The sequence below is a fragment of the Monodelphis domestica genome, chromosome 5 (assembly GCF_027887165.1).
Source record: "Monodelphis domestica isolate mMonDom1 chromosome 5, mMonDom1.pri, whole genome shotgun sequence".
Classification (NCBI taxonomy): domain Eukaryota; kingdom Metazoa; phylum Chordata; class Mammalia; order Didelphimorphia; family Didelphidae; genus Monodelphis; species Monodelphis domestica.
In genome coordinates this window covers 104,650,785-104,675,168 of record NC_077231.1, presented here as the reverse complement: position 1 = coordinate 104,675,168, position 24,384 = coordinate 104,650,785, and the positions used below count along the sequence as shown (strand labels likewise).

General features: G+C 35.8%; 1 protein-coding gene across 1 annotated transcript in view; it reads left to right on the top strand.

Annotated features, from left to right (window-relative positions):
* LRRK2 (leucine rich repeat kinase 2) overlaps positions 1-24,384 on the top strand; it is a 186,857-nt gene that overhangs the window by 150,293 nt on the left and 12,180 nt on the right. Inside the window, exons 42-46 of the mRNA XM_007503896.3 lie at positions 9,655-9,825; positions 16,201-16,301; positions 19,787-19,981; positions 20,856-21,049; positions 21,892-21,964. Coding sequence (XP_007503958.2) covers positions 9,655-9,825; positions 16,201-16,301; positions 19,787-19,981; positions 20,856-21,049; positions 21,892-21,964 — 734 coding nt within the window. The remainder of the gene's footprint in view (positions 1-9,654; positions 9,826-16,200; positions 16,302-19,786; positions 19,982-20,855; positions 21,050-21,891; positions 21,965-24,384) is intronic.

Here is a 24,384-nt window from a genome sequence, read left to right as displayed (position 1 = left end):
CAGTGACAGGTAGTCCTGTATCAGCAGCAGGATTTGAATTCAAATGTTCATGACTCCAAGGTCCACTGTCTTCTCACTATACCATATTGCCCTTTTGAATAGGCTAAAACAACCTCATATGGAGGATTCTAGAGAATTATTGAGTCAGTATTATACATACAGTACATATGTGTAGGAATCAGCCCATTAATGGTTTCAATAGTGTAAAAATTAAATTTTTATCTCTAATAATAGAAATATTATATTTTACAAAGGTGTATTAAAGATCATTAGAAATCAAGGAATAAAGAGGATACAAAATAAAAACCATGTGCTCAAGGCTGGTTAGCCATTTTTAGCCATCCTCACTCATCACCATCACTGCTGATTCTACATCAGGGAGGAAGAGCTTCAACGCCCACTCCCTTTATTCTCTGTCTACAGGAAGTATGTAATGATAGGAAGTCAGTAGGCTCTTGGGATATGTAGTTCTTTTTTTGGGTAACAGATTTTCAATTATACAATAGCCTTTATGTTTTGATCTTTGGCCACAGTATTACCTCTAAATAAAAAAATGTGAATATCAATCAGTTACTCAACAGGCACTTATTAAGCACCTACTATGTTTGAGATGCTGGGGAATTAAATATAAATAATGAAATGATCCATATTCTCAAAGTGTTTGCATTTTTATGTAGGTGACAAGAAATACATACATGAGCATATACAGAATAAGTGTAAAAAGAATGAATACAATTAAATGCAGTCATTAAATGACTAGGTACTAGCATTAAAGGTACTAGCATTTGAGGTACATCAGAAAGGGCTTCATGTAGACGATGGTTCTTGAGAGAGAAAGACTGATAAAGAGGGAATACCTTATAGGTGTAGAAAATATCCAGTGCAAAGACATGGAAATGAGAATATAGCTGCTTAGAAGCCACAAAAGTCCAGAACTCTGTGAAAACCCTTCCAAACCAATCAAAAACAAAGTGCTTCAAAAGGACAGAAGACCAAATCTAACAACAGGGCAGAGCCAGGGGACCCTCCTTCTGCTCAATTCAACTTAAAAGGTACACAAAGAAGCCTGAATTCTCAGAATTTAGGAAAATGAACAAAGAAGGTCCCAGGACCCCTCCCCCACCTACTGTGCTGAGTCTCAGGCAATCACTGGAATCTCAGAGTGAAGGCTCCAGCCAGAGAGAATGCCTTGCTGCCAAAGCTGTGCCAAGCTCAGGGCTCTAATTAAAGACAGCAGGGAGGCAGCTGGAGGAGAGGTATGGAGGTGAGGGTAGCCTAGTCTCAGCCACTACTCTATCTTGGACCTCTGCTTCACAGATCAGCTCCACCTCAGCTTAATCTAGTATATCAATAGGGCAGATGGGAAGCTCAATATCCAATACCACTCTCCCCACCGACTGCACTGATAGCTGCATATAAGAATCCTGGTGACTTGGATCTCAGGTTGAAGGCTGGAACCATGACAGAATACCTTGATAAAAGGGCAGGAAGTATAGCTTCCTTCAACCTCCACATATTCACCTACACCTTTAGCTTCTGTTGCCAGCTAGGGAAGATCTGACATCAGGGCTCATTAATACTCCATCAGCCTAATCTAGTCAATCAGCAGAGCAGAAAAGAAACCTCTTCAGGACAGAATAACCCAAACACATAGATCCAGCAAATAATCAGAGGAGCAAGATTATAGCCAATGACAGGGGTAAAAGAAGGGAAAAATATGAGTAAAAAGTAGAAAAAGAAAAAAGAAATTTTAATCAATAGGTTTCATCCAGGTAATGAACAAAGAGCAAATGAAACAGAAGAAGACCAAGGAACACCAAGCAAAAACACAGAAACTCCAACCATCTGGACTTGGGCTTTGAAAGAACTCAAAACACAATTCAAAAAACAATTAAGAGAGGCTGAGGACAATTGGAAAAAGAACTTAAAAAAGCAAAATAATGCATCTGGAAACAGAGGTACATGAACTAAAACAAGAAAATGGTGTCTTGAAAGCCAGAACTGACTAGCTTGAAAACCAGACAAAGAAAGTGAAAGATGACTTACAAAGAAAAACAGACCAGAAGGAGAAGGATGACCAAAAAGCCAGGGATGAAATTCAATCTTTAAAAATTAGAATCCAAAAACTAGAAACAAATGTCTTCACAAGATAGCAAGAGTCTACAAAACAAAATCAAAAGAATGAAAAAATTGAGGAAAATATGAAACACCTCATTGATAAAACTACAGACCTGGAAAATAGATCCAGAAGAGACAATTTAAGAATTATTGGACTACTGGAAAATCATCACAAAGGAAAAAGCCTGGACATCATCCTATAGAAAATTATCCAGGAAAACTGCCCCAACATTCTTGAACAAGAGGGAAAAGTGGAGATTGAAAGAATCCACAGATCACCTCCAGCAATTAATCCCCAATTGATAATGCCTAGAAATGTTATAACCAAATTTAAGAACTACCAGACCAAGGAAAAGATACTTCAAGCTGATAAAAAGAAACCATTCAGATATGATGGAGCCACTGTTAGGATAACACAGGACCTGGCTGCATCCACACTGCAGGATTGGAAGGCATGTAATATGATATTCCAGAAAGCAAGGGAACTAGTTCTACAACCAACAATCAACTACCCAGCAAAATTGACTACATTCTTGCAGGGGAAAGTATGGCCATTTAATAAAATAGAAGACTTCCAAGCATTCATAAAGAAAAGACCAGACTTAAACAGAAAATTTGATGCCCAAACAGAGAACTCAAAAGAATCACCAAAAGGTAATTAAGAAAGGAAAAAAACAGACAAATAAAAAATATTTTAAGGGACCCAATAAGTTCAAATTATTTGTATTCCTATAAGAAAAGATGATATTAGTAACTCGTAAAAATTGTTATTATTGGGGGCAACTGGGTAGCTCAGTGGATTGAGAGTCAGGCCTAGAGATGGGAGGTCCTAGGTTCAAATCTGACCTCAGACACTTCTTAGCTGTGTGACCCTGGAAAAGTCACTTGACCCCCATTGCCTAGCCCTTACCACTCTTCTGCCTTGGAGCCAATACACAGTATTGACTTCAAGATGGAAGGTAAGGGTTTTAAAAAAATTTTTTTAATTGTTATTATCATCAGGGTAGCTAGAAAAAGTATACTGAAAGGGAACAGTGACAAACTGTATAGGATGGAATGTCAAAAATAAAAACTAGGGGTAAAAAAAGAGGCTAATGCTAAGAGAAAGGAGAAAAGAAGTTGGGGGTGGGTAGGCGGGGAGAAGACCAATACAATGGAAGGGTGAAAGAGGTTGGAGACAGTCTTCAAGAAAGGAAGGAAAACCTCCAATTTCAAATTCAGTCGTCATCATCGTCAATACCATCATCAATAACATCATCATCAGTATCCACAACATCAGCATTATCCTCATCCAGTACTATAACATCATCATCATGCATATCAACATCAACATCTAACTGTCCACCTTTTCCTCTCCCAGGAAAGATTTTTGCTGGGTGGCCTAATCTAATAGCATACTATGCAGAAAAATGAATTAAAGCAAAAGACCTAACCTCTACACTTGAGTGCCACTACATGTCCTTTGCGGGTAAAAAGAATGTCACCTTTTCCCTGGTCTCATTTTCCTCATTTATGTATGAGTGAAGCTTACCTGGACTCTGCATTAAGTCAATCAATTAAAGAAAAAACCAGGTGTAAACAATTTTTAAAATGTTTCTGAATGTAACTGAAATAAACAAATATTCTAAAAGAATGCAAAACAAAACCAAAGACATGGAAATGGGAGACAGAATATGAGATGAACCGTAAGAAAGGCAGTGTGGCTAGATTTGAATCCAAAAGGAGTAGTAATATTCAATGAAGACAAATTGAGACAAATTTACAAAGGGCTTTAAATGCCATACAGAGAAGTTCATATTTTACCCTCAAAGGTGGGAGCCAGTGAAGTAGTCACATGGCCAGTTCTGCATATTAAGAAAATCACTTTGGCATCGCTTTGTAGGCTAGATGAGGGAGACCAATTAAATTATTTTTATAATCTTGGTGAAAAGTGATGAGGACCTAAACTTGGGTGGTAGCTGTGTGAATAGATAGAAAAGATCAGAGGAGAGAGATACTATGAAATTATAAATGACAAGTTTTGGCATGTGATTGTTTACATATGAGCTAAGAAGAATGAGGAGTTGGTGGTAATGCCAAAGTCTTGAAAATTGGGGAGTGGGAGGAAGGTGGTGTCCTCAATAGACATAAAGAATTTTGGAAGAGTGGAGGATTTCTTTAGGTGAAGATGAGTTCACTTTAGGACATGTTGAAATTGAGATATAGCTTGGACATTGAGTTTGAAAAAGTGAAAAGTACAAATAGGCAATTGGTGATGTGAGATGGAGTAGAGAGAGATTGTGACTGGATAGCTAGAGATATATATGTTGATGTACCATGATAATTATGACCATGAGACCATATAAGGTTACAGCAACAAAGACAGATAGGCATACAAATAAGACACAGAGACACAGAAAGAGAAATAGAAGTGGAATTAGGTAAAACCCATTCATAATTAAATGGCATGATATGTAAAAGTGATTCAGCAAAGGAATCTGAAAAAAGGCAGTGAAACAAGTGAGAGAAAAACCAGGAGAGAGTAGGGTCTTCAAACCTGAAGGGAAATGAGTAGCCTTCCTCATTGGGTAGGTGATCAACAGTGTCAAATGCAGCAGGAAGGTTGGAAAGGATGAAGATTAAGAAAGACCATTATATGTGGCAATTCAGAGGCTGTTGGTAGCTTTCAGGAGAACAGTTTTAGTGGTGTAAAGTTGGAAGCTACATTGCAAGTGTTGAAGAGTGACAGAAGTATAGGAAGAGAGTGTTGAAAGCTTATTTTTAGGAGTTTGGTTGAAAAGAGGAGGAGAAATATATATTAAGAGTTCAGCCATCTATCTGTCCTTAAAACTCATATATTCACAGAACATTCTAGCTAGGAAAGACCTAAAAGATCATATATACTTTATTTCAACTGGTTGCCAAGGAAAATCAAATGAATCTGGGAAACATGCTGGCATTTGAGAAAGACACCTTAAAATATCTTTGTAAATAAGATGGAATGAAGGAAACTGGATTTTAGGTTAGTTGGATTTGGAACTGACTAAATCTCTGGGACCAAATGATCGTGACAAAAGGATCAGTGTCAAACTGGAGAGAAGTTTCTAGTGAAGTAATGTCACCTTCTGTTCAACCTAAGATCATAAAATCAGAAATTAAAAACTACAAGGGCAACTTTAGAGGTTTCATAATTCAAGCCCTTCTTTTTACAACAGCAAAGAGTTGAGTCCCAGAAAGTTTAATAAACTTGTTCTACAAATCCAAATAGTGAGTGTAGATCTAGAATCCAAGTCCAGGTACTCTGACTACAAATCTAGCAGTTTTTAATGCACCAAGCTGGATGAAGGCAGAGATGATTTCCTTATCAAGTTTATGTGCCACATGAAATTGAGCCAGATAGCTAATATATTAGATGAGAGAATTGAAATTAGATAGGATTTCAACAAGTTAGAAGTCAAATTTAATGCAATGATATTCAATAGGGACAAAAAGGTAATTCCAACACTGTTCAGAAATTGGCTACACAGGTACAGCATGGTAGAGAGAATAACTAACTGGGTTTTATTTTATTGGAAACTCAAACTCAGCATGTCAACGTGTAATAGGATGGCAAAAAAAAAACACAACATTTTAAACTTAGAACAAATTAATAGAAACCTGAATTCTAAAATGAGGGAAGGAAATGAGAACATGGCATAGAGGAATCAGTTAAAGAAATTGGTGGTATATAATCTGAAGGTCTAAAAAGGGTTTGATAACTGTTGTTTTAGTACTTTAGTATTTGAAAACCTGACGTATGAAAAACTATTTTTGATTATTTTCTTAGTTCATACTGGAAGCACAGATAAAAGATTCAGTCCATTAACTATCATTTATCAAACATCTTTTATGTGTCAGGTACTTTGCTAGGCACTGGGGATGCAAATGTAGCCAAGATAAGGAACAGACACTGACAGTGTGCCCTGGATGACACCTGACATAGCACCCCCATGCTCTTCTTTTTCTTTCTTGTCCAATTTATCTGTCCCCAAATACCCTCACAGAATGTCAAATCTGAGAGTTATCCCCAGGGTCGAAGCACCAGCATCAAGGTAACATCATTACCTCCCCCTTAATGGAGTGAAACACTCTTATGCCCACCCTTTTATTTCCTTCCTACTTACACAAATAAGTAACACTGACTCCATTAACTTAAAAAATAAAGAAAGAAATCAAGAATTGTCATAACATTTATTCATTGGAAGGCTAAAGCATAAACCTTCAAAATGACTAAATGAATAAAGCACACATTAGGTACTTACTCATTCTTAAAAAGCAAATAAAATAATCATTGCTCTTGTGGGACTCTCATTTTAATGGGAGAGTCGACACATTTGGGAAGTTTCAGCTGCAAGTCAGATAGAATGATTCAAGAATTCTTAGGGAGCGAGCCAAGCAGATGGAAATGCTGAACTGTTTGAAAGTGCTAAGGACTTTACTACCAAGAACTTTCTTTTCTGAGTCTGCAATAGGTGTAGTTGTAGCATCTACAGGAACAGTTTCCAGGCTGCATCTCCACAGGAATGACTTCCCAGGATGATGGCTATGGAAAGTGGGTTGGAAGTATTGCTATTCCAAAGGCACTTGGGTTCAGGGTCCTAGACTACTTACATTAAAATGTGAGTTGAAGATGCTACTCAGGGTGGTGGCGGTATTTTGGCTTGTCTTCTACTTCTTTCTCAGGGTGATGCAGTGTTTCAGTTAGTTTTGCTTGCCTACCACTTGATAGAAAGTTGATGGGGATGGCTGGCTCTTTCTTCAAAAGAATTGTTTACTGGGCTGGGCTGGGCTGGGCTGGAAGCAGGACAGGTGATCTGGGGATTGGGGATTCAGGTTGGGGATGGAGGGGTGCTGTATGTATACTACTACTCCCATAGCTCTTGTGCTGATTTTCCTTTTTATGGAGGATAAGCAGTTGTTCCTAGTAGTAATAAGGGAATTGAGCCTCTTCTCTACAATGATTTCTCCCTTTAATGCTGACTGAAGAGGCAGAACTAGAGGCAAGTCTGGTGATTTGAGGGACAAACTCAATGTCATTTACTCAATAGTAGGCAAAATCAGAATAACTGAAATGTCATAGTATTGCTATGGAGCCAAGATGGTAGAGTATAGGCAAACAACTCAGCTAAACTATCCCAACATTCTCCACCAAAAAACTTAAAAATAATTCCTCAAATCGAATTCTGGAGTGGAGGAACCAACAAAAGGTCAGGGGAAGACAATAGGTCAACAGGAAAGATCTCTGACTTGGAGTGCAGTGAAGGTGGTTTCAATACCACCAGCAGGACTTAGAGTTAACTGCTTGTTCTGGTGGCAGCAGCTTCAGGAGCTCTCAATGCAGAGATGGTTAGGGATTGCAGAACTGGTCAGAAGGGCCAGACTGTTTGCATTGCCCTTAGGCAGTTCCAGGGTATAGAGGAGCACTAGTGTTTTGTAACAGAGGTGCCCTGGTCCCAAGATAGGGAAGAGTGCTTGTAGTCACCCACAAGGGATTAGGAGCCCTGGTCTTAGTCCCAAAACCGAAAGGAGCACTAGCTTTTGCTGCTAAAGCAGAATAAGGACTCTAGTCATGGTTCTAGAGTAGAGAAGAATGCTTGTGGTCAATATCAAGGGAGTAAGTTCTCAGTTACAAAGCAGAAAGAAGACCTAACCCTTGCAGCTTCAGGGGAACAGAGAACCTGATCATAGTTACAGGGCCCAAAGGAACACTAGCAATTGCAGCTGAAGGAGAACACTGTTCCTTCCTAGGGAAAGGCACTTGTTTAACCATTCTCCAACTGATGGACTTCCCCTCAATTTCCAATTCATTGCCACCACAAACAAAGGCTGCTATAAAAAAAAGTTTATGCGAATATATCATTTTCCCTTCTTTTTCAGTCTTTTTTGGAATACAAACCTATTAGTGGTATTGCTAGATCAAAGGATTATGCACAGTTTCCTAGCCCCTTGGACACAGCCCCAAATTGCTCTCCAGAATGGTTGGATCAGTTCACAGTACTACCAGCAGTGCATTAGTATCTCAATTTTCCCACATCCCTGTAAACATTTATCATTTTCCTTTTCTGTCATATAATTCAATAGGATGGATATGAGGTGGTACCTCAGAATAATTTTAATTGTGTTTCTTCAATTAATAATGATTTAGAGCATTTTTATATGACTATGGCTAGCTTTGATCTCTTCATCTAGAAATTACCTATTTAGATTATTTAACCATTTATCAATTCTACTGATTTCCTTCTAACATTGGATGCATTGGTTTTGTTTGTGTAAAACTTTTCAATTTAATGTAATCAAAATTATCCATTTTACATTTCATAATGCTCACTATCTCTTTTTTTGGTCATAAATTTCTTTTCCATTTCTACTGCCATGACCCTTTTTATAGGCTTCATTGCCACTTGTTTAGACTATTGTGATGGCCTCCTCATAGTTCTCATCTTTAAAAATCAAAATTAATCTCAAATAATAAAAATAAGAGATTTATTAATGATCATTAGAAATAAAGGAATAAAAAGGTAACCAAAAAAAAAAAAAACACACGTGTCCATGGCTAATCAGCCTGTTCAAAATCCCCACTTACCACCACAGTCACTAACAGGAAGTAAAGAGCCCAGACCAGGAACACCCACAGAATTTATCCTTCAGTCTACAGGAAGCACATAATGACAGGAAGTTAGTGGGCTCCTGGGAAATGTAGTTTATAGGGTAACAAATTTCCAATTACACACATCATTTATATCCTTCTTGCCATAGTTCATCTATTATTATAGAATAATTATTTGTGTACACAGATGTAATTATATCACTAATCTAATTTCTGATAAAATCACTACTTTCCTTCTAATTTTAAGGTTTAATTTCTTGGGATCTCCAAGGCATACTTTATCCCACAGGGTAGATGCTTATTAAAGTTTGCTTTTTGAATAGACTATTAAATGATTGATTATGTAATGTTTGGTATGTAGTACTTTGGTTAATTTATCTCATCTAAAATCATAATTTGTTGCCTCATCACCTCTAAAGATGGCCTAGAATTCTTATAAAATATGCCGAAAGAATGTGGTATAGTAGACAGAACACTGGACTTGGAGTAAGAAAATCCTAGATTCATCCTGCTCTAGATATTTACTACCTTTATGACCTTGAGCAAGTCATTGAACCTCTCTGTGCCTCAGTTTCCTTATCTATACAATGAAGAGATTGGACTTGATGACATCTAAATTCCTATCATTTGGTGTGGCCTATCAAACTAAAATATATTTGAGTATGTCAATTAGGTTATAGTTCTTTTGCCCATATAAAACAGCCTACAAAGACTAAGAAAATTAGTGATTTGCATCATAGAAGAAAATAACCATGAAGATGGAATTATACCTAGGCAGAGGGGTTATCTCTTATGTTTACCCTTAATACAAGTAGAATTAGAGCTCTTCCTTCTGAATTTTTAGTCTTTAATGCCATTTTGCTTCTTCTTTTATGCTTATAGAATATAGCTTTTCATTGGTTTGTTTTCAGGATTTCGTGCACCTGAAGTTGCCAGAGGAAATGTAATTTACAACCAGCAGGCTGATGTTTATTCCTTTGGTTTGCTGCTTTATGACATTTTGACAACAGGAAGTAGAATTCTAGAAGGACTGAAATTCCCAAATGAATTTGATGAGTTAGCTATACTTGGGAAATTACCAGGTAAGTTGTATTTCATAAACAGTAACTTTTTTATATTTAAGGAACTCTACATTTATACTACATTAATTCAACTTGACACACTTTTATTAAGTACCTATAACAAGAAGGCACTTTGTGAAGTACTAAGATTCTAAGACGAATTTCAAAGATTTTTCATTCTGCATTGTTAGTTCATTTCTTTAAGTGGTTTACATAAATTCTGTTCATTTATTCTGTACCCGTTTCTCTTTTCATTTGCCCAGACCATTCACTATGCCTGATATATACTCTCTCCTCATCTATGCCCTTGGAAATTTTTCTCTTCCATAAAAGCTTAGTTGTCACATCCATGAAAAAGATCAATAATTTCTCCAAGTGGAGATGATCTCTTCCTACTTAAATTTACCTACAATACTTAGTATAAATGACTCCTTTATCCCACTAAGAGTCAAGTAGAAAGAACATTGGTTTTGAAGTATGAGAACTCATGTTCCAATCCTAACTTTCCCAACTGTGTGATCTTGTGTAATATGCTTATGTTACCTGAACTTTGATTTCCTTATCTATAAATTCTCATCCAATTCTAAATCTAAATCTATGATCCTGTCATTCTCTTTTGCATTCTAACCTGTATTTTATTTATTTGTAGACAGGTCTTATCTTCTCCTGTTAGACTGTATGCTTCTCGCCATGACCTCCATTCCTTCTGCCCTTTCAACATCACCAGTGCTCTCTTCCAGGTCATTACCCTTGCTTATTCTTCTCTTCCCCGTTGACAGTAAATCAGTTCAACATTCTCTACTTTCAAATCCCTTTCCCCTTGTCCAGATATTGCTCATGACCCAGCCTTGGATTATTCCCACCATCCCATCCTCATCATGTGTAATAGTGAGAGGGGGGACTTAAAAGATGAAGGGACCAGAAAGCAGCTGTTTTTGAGGACTGAGTTCTGTGTAACCTCTTAGTCTTCCTCCACTAAGCTGGGCAACTTTAATGGAGTCAGTCAGTCCAGACCAGAGAGTAAGTCTACCCCTCACAGCTTTCTTCTTTTGATGAATTGAAAATCCCTCTCCTATTACTTAGATTCGGAGTCAGTTCTGTTGTAATTTAAAGTTATCTGACTTATTTTGAAAGGAAGGGAGAGGGAGAGGGTCAAGGGAAAGAAGGAAGTACCTGTTATCTCTTTCCTATGGCAACTTTTGAGGGTTGGATCAAAACGCTCTTTCAAGGAATATAACTCTGATTTCCCCTAAGGGAAAATTATAGTCCAAAGGTTGTCTTCAGTTTAGGGCAAGAAACTTTATTCAGCTCAGTCATGCAAAAGGGTTTGAGAAGAGTATCTCTCCTATCCAGCTCTTTCAGAGTCTTAGATAAGAAGATGGATCAGAAATCTTTCTCTGGCCAACAGTTTTTCCTTTTGAATCCTCATGGAACTTTCCCATCCCCCACAAGTCCTGAATGTTCATTTGCCCCTCCAGAAGCCTTTTCTTCAAATTTCAAGTTTCCCTTGTTTTTGGCTATTTATGTGTTCAAACATGTCTCCTCCACTATATCCAATCTGTTGCCAAGGCCAGTTGATTTCACTTTTGCAATGTCTCTTAAAGACTCCCCCTTCTCTCCTTTGACACTGCCACCACTCTGGTGCAGGACCTCCTCACCTTGCTCTAGGACTGTCAAAATGGCTTGCTGTCTGAAGCCTCTTCCCACACCAATTAACTATGGATGATTAGCTCTGACCTGGACCCTCTTCTCTTCTCATTCTGTACTATTTGATCTTAATTCATCAGCTCCCATGAATTGAAAGATCATCTTTGTTCTAATGATTTTGTCTAGTTCTAAATCTCTCTTCTTAATTCTTCTCTTACATCTCTAACTGCCTCTTGGATAACTCCAATTGGATATTGCACAGATATCTTAAACTCACCATATCAAAAACCGAACCCAATGTTTTCCATAAAAAACTATTCTATTATGTACTTCCCCGTTACCGTCAAGGGATTTCTCATCCTGCCTGCCACTCTGGCATACAACCTAGTAGTCATCCTTGACTCTTCATTCTCTTTATCCTCTCTACTCCCATATCCAAACAATTGCCAAGTCTAGTTGATTTTGCTTTTGAAACATCTCTTTCCTAAGCCTCATTCTCTCCTCTGACACTGCTACCAACCTGGTATAGGTCCTCATCACCTCATGTCTGTACTATCACAATAGCTTCCCTTTTGCTTTCCTTCCGTCAAGTTATTCCTCACTCCAATCTATCTACCACTTTGCTGTCAAATTGATTTTCCTCTTAAGCTCAAATCTGACCATATCATCTCCTGTCCATCAATTCCAATGACTCTAAAATTGCCTTCATGATTGAATATAAAATCCTTGGTTTCTCATTCAAAGGCCTTCCTAACCTGCTTCCAATTACCTTTTCCTTATTTTACCTTGTACTCCTCCCTTCCCACATTCCCCATACATATTCTATATCCACTGATACTCTTCTTTTTGCTGTTCCTAGAATAAAGTATTCTATCTCCCAGTTCTGGGTGTTTCACTTGCTATTCCCCATTCCTGAAACTCTCCCTCCTCATCTCTGTCTCTGTAGTTCCATCTTCCTTCAAGTCACAGCAAATTCCTCTCTTCTCCAAGAAGCTTTACCTAATGCCTCCCAATACCAATGCCTTCCTTCTTTTGATAGTCTCCAGTTTGTCCTATAAGTTACATTGTTCTTTGCATGTTGTCTCCCTCATAAGAACAAGGATAGACTATCTTTTGCTTTTCTTTATATCCCCAGCACTTAACACAATAGCTGGTACATAAGGCACTAAATATATATTTTATTGACTACCATATCATCTCTGGATTTTGGTTCTTCTTGTATATGTTTAGCTAGCTACTCCTTCTCTGTGTCCTTTATTAATCACAATTCTTGGGCTGCTCTATAACTATGGATATAACCCAATTTCTGTCCTGGATACTTTTCTTTCACTAAACTCAATTGATGACCTCATCAGGTCCTGTGGGTTCATCTAGCAGCACCTTTATGCATATGACTCCCAAACATATATTTAGCCTAACTCCCTCCAGAGTCCTAGTCCTATGTCATTTGGCTATTTTAAAGGAATGTCCCATAGATATCTTAAATTCAACATATCCCTTAACTAAAATACACACTCAAGGCTGAGTGTGTATACTACATGACTGCTGCTTTGGGATTCTAGGGCCAACTCTTTAGGAGGCTACTTCTACTGCTACAGCTCATGAGCCCCATTTGTGTGTTTCCCATTACCAGTAGACCCAATTAACTTTTAGCAAAGGCATTTGCTGAGGTGTTATAAATAAGAACAGTTGGTACAAGATTGGGAAGTGGGAAGCCTGGGGTGCCCTCTCCTACAAATATACACTATCCACAGAAAGAGGAGGCTCAGACTTACAGTAAAGTGGTACTGAAATACATGTAGCAAGAACACATATGCTAGAGAAGCAATTATCAACTCCTAGTTGAAATAGGTGGGTTAAATAAGGATTCAAACTAAATATATATATACATATATAAAACAAAAGAAGAGATTTATTTAACTAAAGGGAGAAGGGAAAGGTGATCAGGGAATATCTAACTTTATACCCAAATCAGAGATTAAAACCCTAACAACCTTTTATGCCTATTCTAAACTAACTCCTTAATTACTAGTTAATATTGGGGAGGGTTTGGTAGGAGCAGGAACAAGGGTCAAAGTTAATCTCACACAACTGGAGTCCACTCTGGGTGAAACAGAAGTCCCAATATGAAGAGTAGCACTGCAGGAATCAGGATCAGAAGGGAAGTGATAGATTAACACACCTTGTCCACTGGTGTTATGTTATCTGCTACCTCTACCACTTCCTTAAGATGATTTTGATTGTAGGAAGGTTGTCTCCTGGCAGCTTCAAGCCTCTCTCTGTCCTCCAGAGAAGAAATCCAACTGCTCTCAGAAACTGTCTGTGTGATCAGTTCCTCGGCTCCTGAGAGCTTCGGAATGTTAGCCTGCACAATCTCCTGCTTTCAGCTTGTTCCTGCTAAAATCCCTTTCAACATAGTACAGAAAATCTTTCCTCACTTCACAGAATCTTTATTTAAATTCCTTGACTAGATACATTATTTTCTATTGCTCAAATATCGTCATTAAAAAAGTTAGTGGTGATATAAGAGGGAAGGAGAGTAAGTCCAATAATCTACTTCCCACTCTTCCTGCCCCAACCTCCTCAAAAATTCCCTTTTGTGAGCCTGTTTTGTTTTTTTTTCCCCATTTTGGGCTCCAATTCTACAACTGATATTCTCCAAACAGAACTCTTCCATTGTTGAATGTCTCATTCTTTTACCTAATAACAAGACTTATTATTTTTTGGCTGGTGTCAAGTATTTTCCATCTGATGACTAAAGCTTTATAATCTTTTGGAGTTGACTAAAGAAATAACATTGTGAGATTTTAGGAAAACTTCTTAACATTTATTAGTCTATTGATTTATCTGAGGTGGCTGGCTATGTCTTGCAGTGATTGCATTAATTGATGTGGGGCATAGAAATCCCTTTCTTTTTAAAAAATTTCTATTTAGAATATTTTCCATGGTTACATGATTCATAACCCCTGTCCCCTACTATTTCCTCCCCACTCCCAAAGCCGACAAGCAGTATCACTGGGTTATACATGTATCATTGTTCAAAACCTATTTCCATGTTATTCCTATTTACAGAAGAGAGAATAGAATCCCATTCTGTTATACATGTACTTATATGTGAAAAATGTCCTCTTTCCCTAATAAAATGAGAAGTTCTTGAAGACAAAGCCTGTTTCCTTTTCATTTTTGTATCTCATTACTTGACATAATGCCTAGTATGTAATAGGTGCTCTTAAAGTGTGGATGCCAAAAAAAAATTGAAGAAAAGAACTATCATTTTTATCTGAATATTCTCAGGTTCTAGAATAGAGCAACTTTGTTCTCCACTGTCTTTTAATGTTTATTAAATTAAATGCCTATTTCCTATGGACATAAAATTCCTTTTCAACAAATTCCAAAATTTGTATAATACAAAAATTTCCAAGACTCCCATTCTATAACCTTATGGGATTTATTGTTACATAATTTGATTTATATTAGGATATTGTTCCATTTATCTGTTTTTAATACTTTGAAGAGACATGAACAGGCAGTTCTCAGCCAAAGAAATCAAAACTATTAATAAGCACATGAAAAAGTGTTCTACATCTCTTATAATCAGAGAGATGCAAATCAAAACAACTCTGAGGTATCACCTTACACCTAGCAGATTGGCTAACATAACAGCTATGGAAAGTAATGAATGCTGGAGGGGATGTGGCAAAGTAGGGACACTAATTCATTGCTGGTGGAGTTGTGAATTGATCCAACCATTCTGGAGGGCAATTTGGAACTATGCCCAAAGGGTGATAAAAGACTGTCTGCCCTTTGATCCAGCCATAGCACTGCTGGGTTTGTACCCCAAAGAGATAATAAGGAAAAAGACTTGTACCAGAATATTCATAGCTGCACTCTTTGTGGTGACCAAAAATTGGAAAACGAGGGGATGCCCATCAATTGGGGAATGGCTGAACAAACTGTGGTATATGTTGGTGATGGAATACTATTGTGCTAAAAGGAATAATAAAGTGGAGGAATTCCATGGAGACTGCAACGACCTCCAGGAAGTGATGCAGAGCAAAAGGAGAAGAACCAGGAAAACATTGTACACAGAGACTGATAAATTGTGGTACAATTGAACACAATGGACTTCTCCATTAGTGGCAATGCAATGTCCCTGAACAATCTGCAGGGGTCTAAAAAACACTATCCACAAGCAGAGGATAAACTGTGGGAGTAAAAACACCGATGAAAAGCAACTGCTTGACTACAGGGGTGGAGGGGATATGACTGAGGAGAGACTCTAAATGAACACTCTAATGCAAATACCAACAACATTGAAATGGGTTTGAATCAAGAACACATGTGATACCCAGTGGAATTACGCGTCGGCTATGGGAGAGGTGGTGGGAGGGAGGAGAGGGAAGAAAAGAAAATGATCTTTGTTTCGAATGAATAATGTTTGGAAATGACCAAATAAAAATTAAAAAAAAAATCAGAAAAAAATACTTTGAAGAAAAATGTTAATAAAGTAGATAAGAATTGTTTCTTATTTAAGTTGTTTATGGCTTGCTTTGCATGTTGTCTCCCCAATTAGATTTGTAAACTGCTTGAGGACAGGGAATGTCTCTTCCCCCTTTTTGTATTCCTAGCACTTATTACAGTGCCTAGTACATAGTAGGTGTTTAATAAATTGATTGATTAATTTATTTCAAAGAGTGATTTTTATTTGTCTTAAGGCAATAATAATGAGAGTTATTTTGAATATTTTAGATCCAGTAAAAGAATATGGTTGTACTCCATGGCCTAAGGTAGAAAATTTAATTAAGAAATGTCTGAAAGAAAATCCTCAGGAAAGGCCAACATCTGCCCAGGTATTTGTTTTTAATTTTATATACAAATAGCCATCATTACATCAATTTATTGAGTTCTATCACTTAATAAATTTGGGGTTTTAGAGTGTTGGAAAGGTGTTACTAAATTTAATATTTTCCAATCTGAAAAAGGAAAATACTTTGGCTTTGTTGTTTTTACAGATGCTATTCTATATTCTTGTTGACTCATTTAATTTTTGCTATTTAAATCAGTTTTTGACAGATATTAACCAGATTTGTTTTACATGCTTGCTTTTGTCATACTATAATGTCTTTCTGAATGAAATTGCTTTTCATCTTTATCATTTTATTAATTCTAGAAATATTTTCCTCTATTTTATAATAAAATGAAGTACATGAGATTGTCTGGTCTAAATATCATTACCTAGAACCTATTGATCATTTTTTGGTTTTTAGCTTTTTTGAACCAATGTAGCTAAGCTTACATTAACTTCACATAACAGAGAATTGAACTTCTTAAACATATCACTTTATACATGACTTTAAAATATTATCACTCTTAAGTATGCCTTCAGTTTAGTCTCCCATTCTGTGTAACTCTTTCTGGAACAATCCTGGTCAACAAAATGGATAGAATTCAATTTTGGCTTAATGGTCTGTGGTTCTCCATTACTTCTCGCCTCCTTTTTTCCAATATTTTTTCTAATTTAATATAGAAATAATATTAATTACATTTTAATCATATTTTTAATTTTAAAATTCTCACCTTCCATCCCTCCCCTTTCCCTTTCTGAGATAGCAAGCAATTTGACCATGTTATACATGTGATATCATGCAATACATATTTCTATATTCATCCTGTTATGGAAAAAAAAAACACATCACAAAAAAATTTGTGAAGAAAATAAAGTTAAAAATAGTATTCTCTGATCTGCATTGAGATTCTTTCCCTGAACCTAGATAGTATTTTTCATCATGAATATGTTGGAGTTGTCTTGGATCCTTGAATTGCAGATAATAATTACAGCATTCACAGTTGATCATCATACAATATTGTTGTGACTGTACAAAGTTTTCCCAGTTCTGCTCCTTTCACTTTGCAGCAGTTCATGTAGGCTTTTCCAGATTTTTCTGAAATTGTCCTGTTCATCATTCATAAATTCTTCCCTTCTTCTTAGATCTGACAGGTAAACTACTCCACGGTCCCCTAATTTGCTTATGATATCACTCTTTATGTCTAAATCATGGATACTTTTTGACTTTGTCTTGGAATATGGTATCAAATGTTGGTCTATACCTGTCTTCTGTCATGCTGTTTTCTAGTTTTCCCAGCAATTTTTTAAAATACCAAATTCTTACTTGAAAAGCTGGCATCTTTAAGTTTATCAAACACTAAATTACTAAAGTCATTTTACACCATTTACTGTATACCTAATCTATTCCATTGATCCACTACTCTATTTCTTAGTAATTACCAGATTGATTTAATAAATTCTGTTTTGTTTGATAACTGGTACAGCAAGGCTACCTTCCTTCACTTTTTCTTCCCACTAATTCCCTTGATTTTCTTTTCCTTATGTTCTTCCAAATGAATTTTAGTATAATTTTTTCTAGATTTAGGAAATAATTATTTAATAGTTTGATTTGGTATGGCACTGAATAAGTAATAATTTAGGCAGAATTTTTATTTTTATTTTATTATATTGACTCTGACTACCAAAAAGTAATTAATATTTTAACAATTGTTTAGATATGACTTCATTTGTGTGAGAAGTGTTTTGAAACTGTACTTTGTCAAAAGCCTTTTCTGTGTCTCCTGAGATAATCATATAATTTCTGTTAGTTTTATTATTGATGTAGTCAATTATGCTAATAGTTTTCCCAATATTGAACCAGTCCTTCATTCCTAGAATAAATTCTATCTGGTCATAATATCTGATCCCTATAATATTTTGCTAAAATCTCCTTGCTAGTATTTTATTTAAAATTTTTGTATCAAGATTAAGGAAATTGGCTTATAGTGTTCTTTCTTTGTTTTTGTTCCTCCTGTTTTATGTATCAGCTCCATATTGTAATCATAAAAGGAATTTAGTCGGACTCATTCTTTGCCTCTTTTTTGGAAACCCTTCCCTTCTATCTTAGAATCAATACTGCATATTGGTTCTAAGGCAGAAACACAGTAAGGGCTTAGCAATGGGTGTTAACTGATTTGCCCAGGGTCACACAAGTTGAAGGTATATGAGGCTAGATTTTAATCCAGGAACTCCCGTCTATAGGTGTAGCTCTCAGTTAGCACATGCTGAGGACATATTTGAATCTAAGATCTCTTATCTCTAAGTCTGGGTTTCAATCCACTAAGCCACCTAACTTCATCCCCATCCCCCATTTGCTTCTTTATCCAAATAGTTCATATAGTATTGGAATGAATTATTCTTTACATGTTTGGTAGAATTTTCTTGTAGCTGTGGGGATTTTTTTATAGGCAGTTTATTGATGGCTTGTTCAATTTTTTTTTTCCTAAGGGACAACTAGGTGGCTCAGTGAACTGAGAGCTACACCTATAGATGGGAGGTCCTGGATTAAAATCTAGCCTCATATACCTCCAACTTGTGTGATGCTGGGCAAGTCACTTAATTATAAATATAAATAGAACCTTACTGTTCTATATTAGAAATGATACACAGTATAGATTCTAAGATGGAAGGTAGGAGTTTAAAAAAAAAAACAAATATTCTGTTTTCTCTTCTAATAATCTGGGCATTTTATATATTTTTTTAAAATTTTTACCTGTTTCTCTTAAACTGTCAGATTCATTAGCATATATAGTTTTACAAAGTAGCTTCTAATAATATGCTTTAATTTCCTCTTTATTGATGGTGAGTCCACTATTTTTGTTTTTGATACTGGTAATGTGATTTTCTTCTTTCTTTTTTAAAATCAAACAGTAATTTATCTATTTTATTGGGTTTCTCCCCACAAAACCAGCTCCTAGTCTTCTTTATTAATTCAATGATTTTTTATTTCTATTTTATTAATCCCTCCTTTGATTTTAAGCATTTCCAATTTGGTGAATAAAGAGAATTGTTCATTTTTCTTTTTCTAGTTTTTTAGTTGCATGCCCAATTTATTGATATGATCTTTTATATTATTGATGTGTTTAGAAATATAATTTTCCCCTAAGTACTGTTTTGGCTGCATCATATAAGTTTTATTTATTTTGCTGCTCCAGAATTCATTTTGAAGCATTTTTATAGCTGTTTGGCAGTGAATTTGGAAGCGCTCTACAGATTCCTTCTTCAGTCCACCATCTTGATTTTTGAAGTCTTTTGCACCCCCATTTTCAAGTTATGTCATGTTATATCAGTCTTGAGTCATTAAAACAGACAAAAAAGAATAGAGATTAATTTATGAGATTGAGATTTTCCTTGATAAAGGTTGTACTTAGTTATACTTTCATAAGATTTCTCAAGGCAAAGTGTTTTAATCGATTCAGACTGCTTTTAATCAATTTTTTCTCCCTGCAGGTATATGACATTTTGAACTCAGCTGAATTAATATGTCTCATGAGGTATATTTTAATACCCAAAATTTTCATAGCAGAATGCATGGTTGCTACAACACAAAGCAGCAAGAATGCAATTATCTGGCTGGGTAGTGGGAACAATGATGCTGGACAGCTATCCTGTCTTGAGATAAATTCTGAAAGACACACCTCTGAGGTAGAGATACTCGTTATTAATGTGCTAAACATTTTTAATTTTTTTTATTTTTTTTAACAAAACCCTTACCTTCCATCTTGGAATCAATGCTGTGTATTGGTTCCAAGGCAGAAGAGTGGTAAGGGTTTGGCAATGGGGGTTAAGTTACTTGCCCAGGGTCACACAGCTGGGACACGTCTGAGGCCAAATTTGAACCTAGGACCTCCCTTGCCAAGGCCTGACTCTCAATCCACTGAGCTACCCAGATGCCCCCTTAGTATTTTTTAATATTTTAAAAAATATTTTTCATGTTTTTTTGTTTTTTAATATTATTTTTAATTATTTTATTTTCAAATAATTTGAAACTATTGGGTAACCAGCTTGATAAATTACTTAGCAAGAAATAGATGAATACAGAACTATTTTCAAATAATTTTTATAACTAAAAGTTATTTCACTTTTTTGTGAATAAAAATTATTTTGTTGTAGCTTGATGTTACATCTGAAGTTTTATAATATTTATATACATATATAATAAATATATATTATATTATATCTAATATATAATAAAAACTAAATTAGTTAATAAGGTAATAAAGTTTATAGATAGAAGAGGAAAAAATGTTACTATGGCCATTCTACTCTAACAAATATCATACATGGCTTTTCTTTTAAGATCAGGCTTGCATAACTCCAGTAATACAATATTCATTGAATCATACTCAGAACCTGTTTCATTGGTGTTTATTTCGTAAGGTACTGAATGCATTTTTTTGTTATTTAATTTTATCTTCAGACAGGGACAAAATGGCTCAATTTTATATGCTATTAAAGTTTTCCTTATTTAAACTGGCATTCAAAAGTTTTTACAAAGTTTATTGTATTTCCTTGACAGAATGTGACAGAGAGTAGAATATTGTGCCTTGCCCTTGTATGTCTTCTGGTTGAAAAGGAAAGCTGGATTGTAGCTGGAACACAGTCTGGCACCCTATTGGCAGTGAAGACAGAAGATGATAAAAAGAGTCACGTGCTTCAAAGAATGACGGATTCTGTTACTTGTTTATACTGCAATTCTTTTTCTAAGCAAAGGTATCTTGATAGGTTTGAACCTAATGGTGGGGTGGGAAGTTTTCAACTGTCCACCTCTATTGTATGCACAACACTCAGGGAAAGTGATGTTAACAGAACATTTTTTATCCTATTTTAACATACTGTAATTAGTTTGCATATACCAAAGAAAATAGATAGCTACTTTCCTAGCTGAATTGTAAGCAAGTTGGACCCTCAGGAGAACTGTGAGTTACTGAAGTGTGTTTTGGGGATTCTGCTATTTCACTTTACAATCCTTTTAGCTTTTCTTGGCACACCACCTTGGCATATGCTCTAATGCTATACCAACTAACATGAAGCTGTACCAACTATGGTAATAACAGCTTTCCCCTCTAAGAGGTATTTATTTTCCAACTCTTTAGTTGTCTTAAACCAGAGGAATGAACAAACATTCATATGAGGCATAAGTGACTTAAGGCAAAGGTTGAAGGGCAGTAGGAATCTCATCCTCTTCCCTTGTGGAGTATCTGATCTTATTTTGAATTAATATAGCAAAATTGTGTATCATTAAGGTCTGAGCATCTTTCAAAGCAAAGATTCCACTTCCAGTTTTGGTACTAAATTAATTTTTCCTTACTAATGGCCGTTCCTTTCTTTCTCTTCTCTTCTCTTCTCTTCTCTTCTCTTCTCTTCTCTTCTCTTCTCTTCTCTTCTCTTCTCTTCTCTTCTCTTCTCTTCTCTTTTCTTCTCTTCTCTTCTCTTTCCTCCTCTCCTCTTCCCTTCTCTCCTCTCCTCTTCATTTCCCATCTCTTCTCTTTTCCTCTCTTCTCTGCTCTTCCTCCTCCTTTTCTTCCTTCCTTCCCTTTTCTTTTTTATTTCAGCAAACAAAAAAATTTTCTTCTGGTGGGAACAGCAAATGGCAGACTAGCTATTTTTGAGGACAGGAGCATTAAGGTAAATATTGAATTAATTTTCTATGAGAATACAAATGTCTTATCTCTGCAGCTATTTTTAAAATTCTTTGGAGACTAGTATTAGGGTGATGAAGTGGTTCTAGGCTTTAAGTAAAAACCTGGGGTATATCCTGGCTCTGCCTCTTTTCATCTATGGCACATTCAATGTAGTACACTGAGCAAGTTATTTTGCCTCTCTGAACCTCAGTTTTCTCAACTTTAAAATGAGAGTTTTCAAAAAAGTGGCATCTCGGATCCTTTCATCTTATTCTGTGATCAATGAGCTTAATACTTTTTTGTATTTCCCATGGTACCTAGCCTATGGGAAACATTCCAGGAATTGACTTACTTATAAATCTGTAAGTTTCTAGGATGCTGCCACCTGGCCTTGGTAGGAGAAATTTCCTTAATTTGGGAGTTCCCTTTACCAATAAAATCATAAGTCTAATCCCGGGCTCTATACTAATAGACTAATAATTAGCTATGTCTTAATGAGCTAAGTTAAAAGACCAAAAGATAGCTGTTATTCTTTAAATTTAGGGATACCATTGACTCTGAGCAAGTGCATTCTCCATGACAGACACGATGCTCTATGCCTTACTTAATATTGATAGTTAAAAACTATCTCTGTTGTTGCAATTTATTAAGAAATCTTCTATGATTGTAACATACCTATGAAATATAATTTGTTGGCTGACTGGTGATTCAGTTTGCTTGAAAAGTAGAGGAGCAATAAAGCTAGATGATAAATATCTTTATTCTCTTTTTGACTAATGAAAGCATATCCATTTGGAACATCCATGTAACAGCATCAAGGACTTTTGGAGCAAAAACATCTTCAGTTTCTATGAATGGCTGTAGAGCAGGGAGAGGCTATAGGGATGAGAAGGCATTGTGAGACCACTTCTCCTCCATTCTGTAAGGCTTTTAGACCTGAGTTACTAAGCTGCTTCCACCATGGTTGGGAAGAAGTGGTAGTCTGGTGGTGGTTTGACCCCCCTGACTCAGGTGGGCTACTCTGTCTTCCTGTTGTTGCCTTGTTGCTTCAGCTAGACTGGTTTCCTTATTTGCCCTTGAAAAAGAAAAATTACTAAACCATCTATTTTTTAACCAATAATCTCTGGATATATACTTCAAAGAAAGTCAAAGACAGAAAGGTCCAATACCAAACACAGCAGCATTTTTTTTTCAGTAGCAAAGAACTGGGGAATGACTAAAAATAAGATAGTATATGAATGAAATATATTTTATGTAGTTAGAAATGAGGAATATAAGGAATTTAGAGAAACACAAGAATATTTTATTAAATATACAAAGTAAAATGAACCAAGAGAACAATAAATACAATATATATTGTCATAAGAATGTAAATTAAAAGATCACTAAAATGAGGTCAAATGAAATGTACTTCCTCATGATGGGAGGAGGGCAAAGAAGAAAGAATATTATATACACACACATTGTTTGATACATTCACTTTATCAGATGTTTGTTTTTATTGTTTTTCTTTATCAGGAGAGAGGGAGAAAGATTTCTTCAATCTAGGGAGAAAGAGGGATGAGAAATGACTATAACATAAAGATAAAAGAGATCAACAAAATATATATTTTTTAATTTTACTGAATTAGGGGGGCAGCTGGGTGGCTCAGTAGATAGAGAGTCAGGCCTGGAGATGGGTGGTCCTGGGTTCAAATTTGGCCTCAGGCAATTCCTAGCTATGTGACCCTAGGGAAGTCACTTAACCCCCATTGCCTAGCCCTTACCACTCTTCTGTCTTAGAACCAATGCACAGTATTGATTCGAAGACAGAAGGTAAAAATTTAAAAATTTTAAATTTTAAAAATTTAAAAGGTAAAAATTATTTTTTTAATTTAAAAGGTAATTTTTTAACTTAAAAAATAAAATTATGCTGAATTAGAAAATAAAAATGAATTTTTATCTTTGTCATTGGAGTAAGTGCCCATATCATGAGTCAGCCCTTTGTCAATAAGCATCTGTTAATCATCTGTATACCAGATACCATGCTAGTAGCTGAGAATACAACTGCAAGATAGTTTCTGCTCCCAAGAATTTTATATTCTGCTCTACCTTTAATTTGAAGGATGGAAGAAAGAAAAATCATTTATTAAACACCTACCATGTGCCAGACACTATGCTAAGCACTTTAAAAATATTATTTCATTTGCTTCTCATAACAGCCCCTTTTAGTGAATTGCTACTATTATCTCCATTTTATATTTGAGGAAACTGAGGCAGACAGAGGTTAAGTGAAGAAGTATTACAACAAATTACCAGTGACTGTATTTATACAGAAAAATTATTTAATTTGGTCGAAGAGAATTGAACTGAACTTCTGTTATATCCCTCTTGTTATAGTATTTTGGATATAATTGGTACTAGATAATTATGCCAATGAAATAC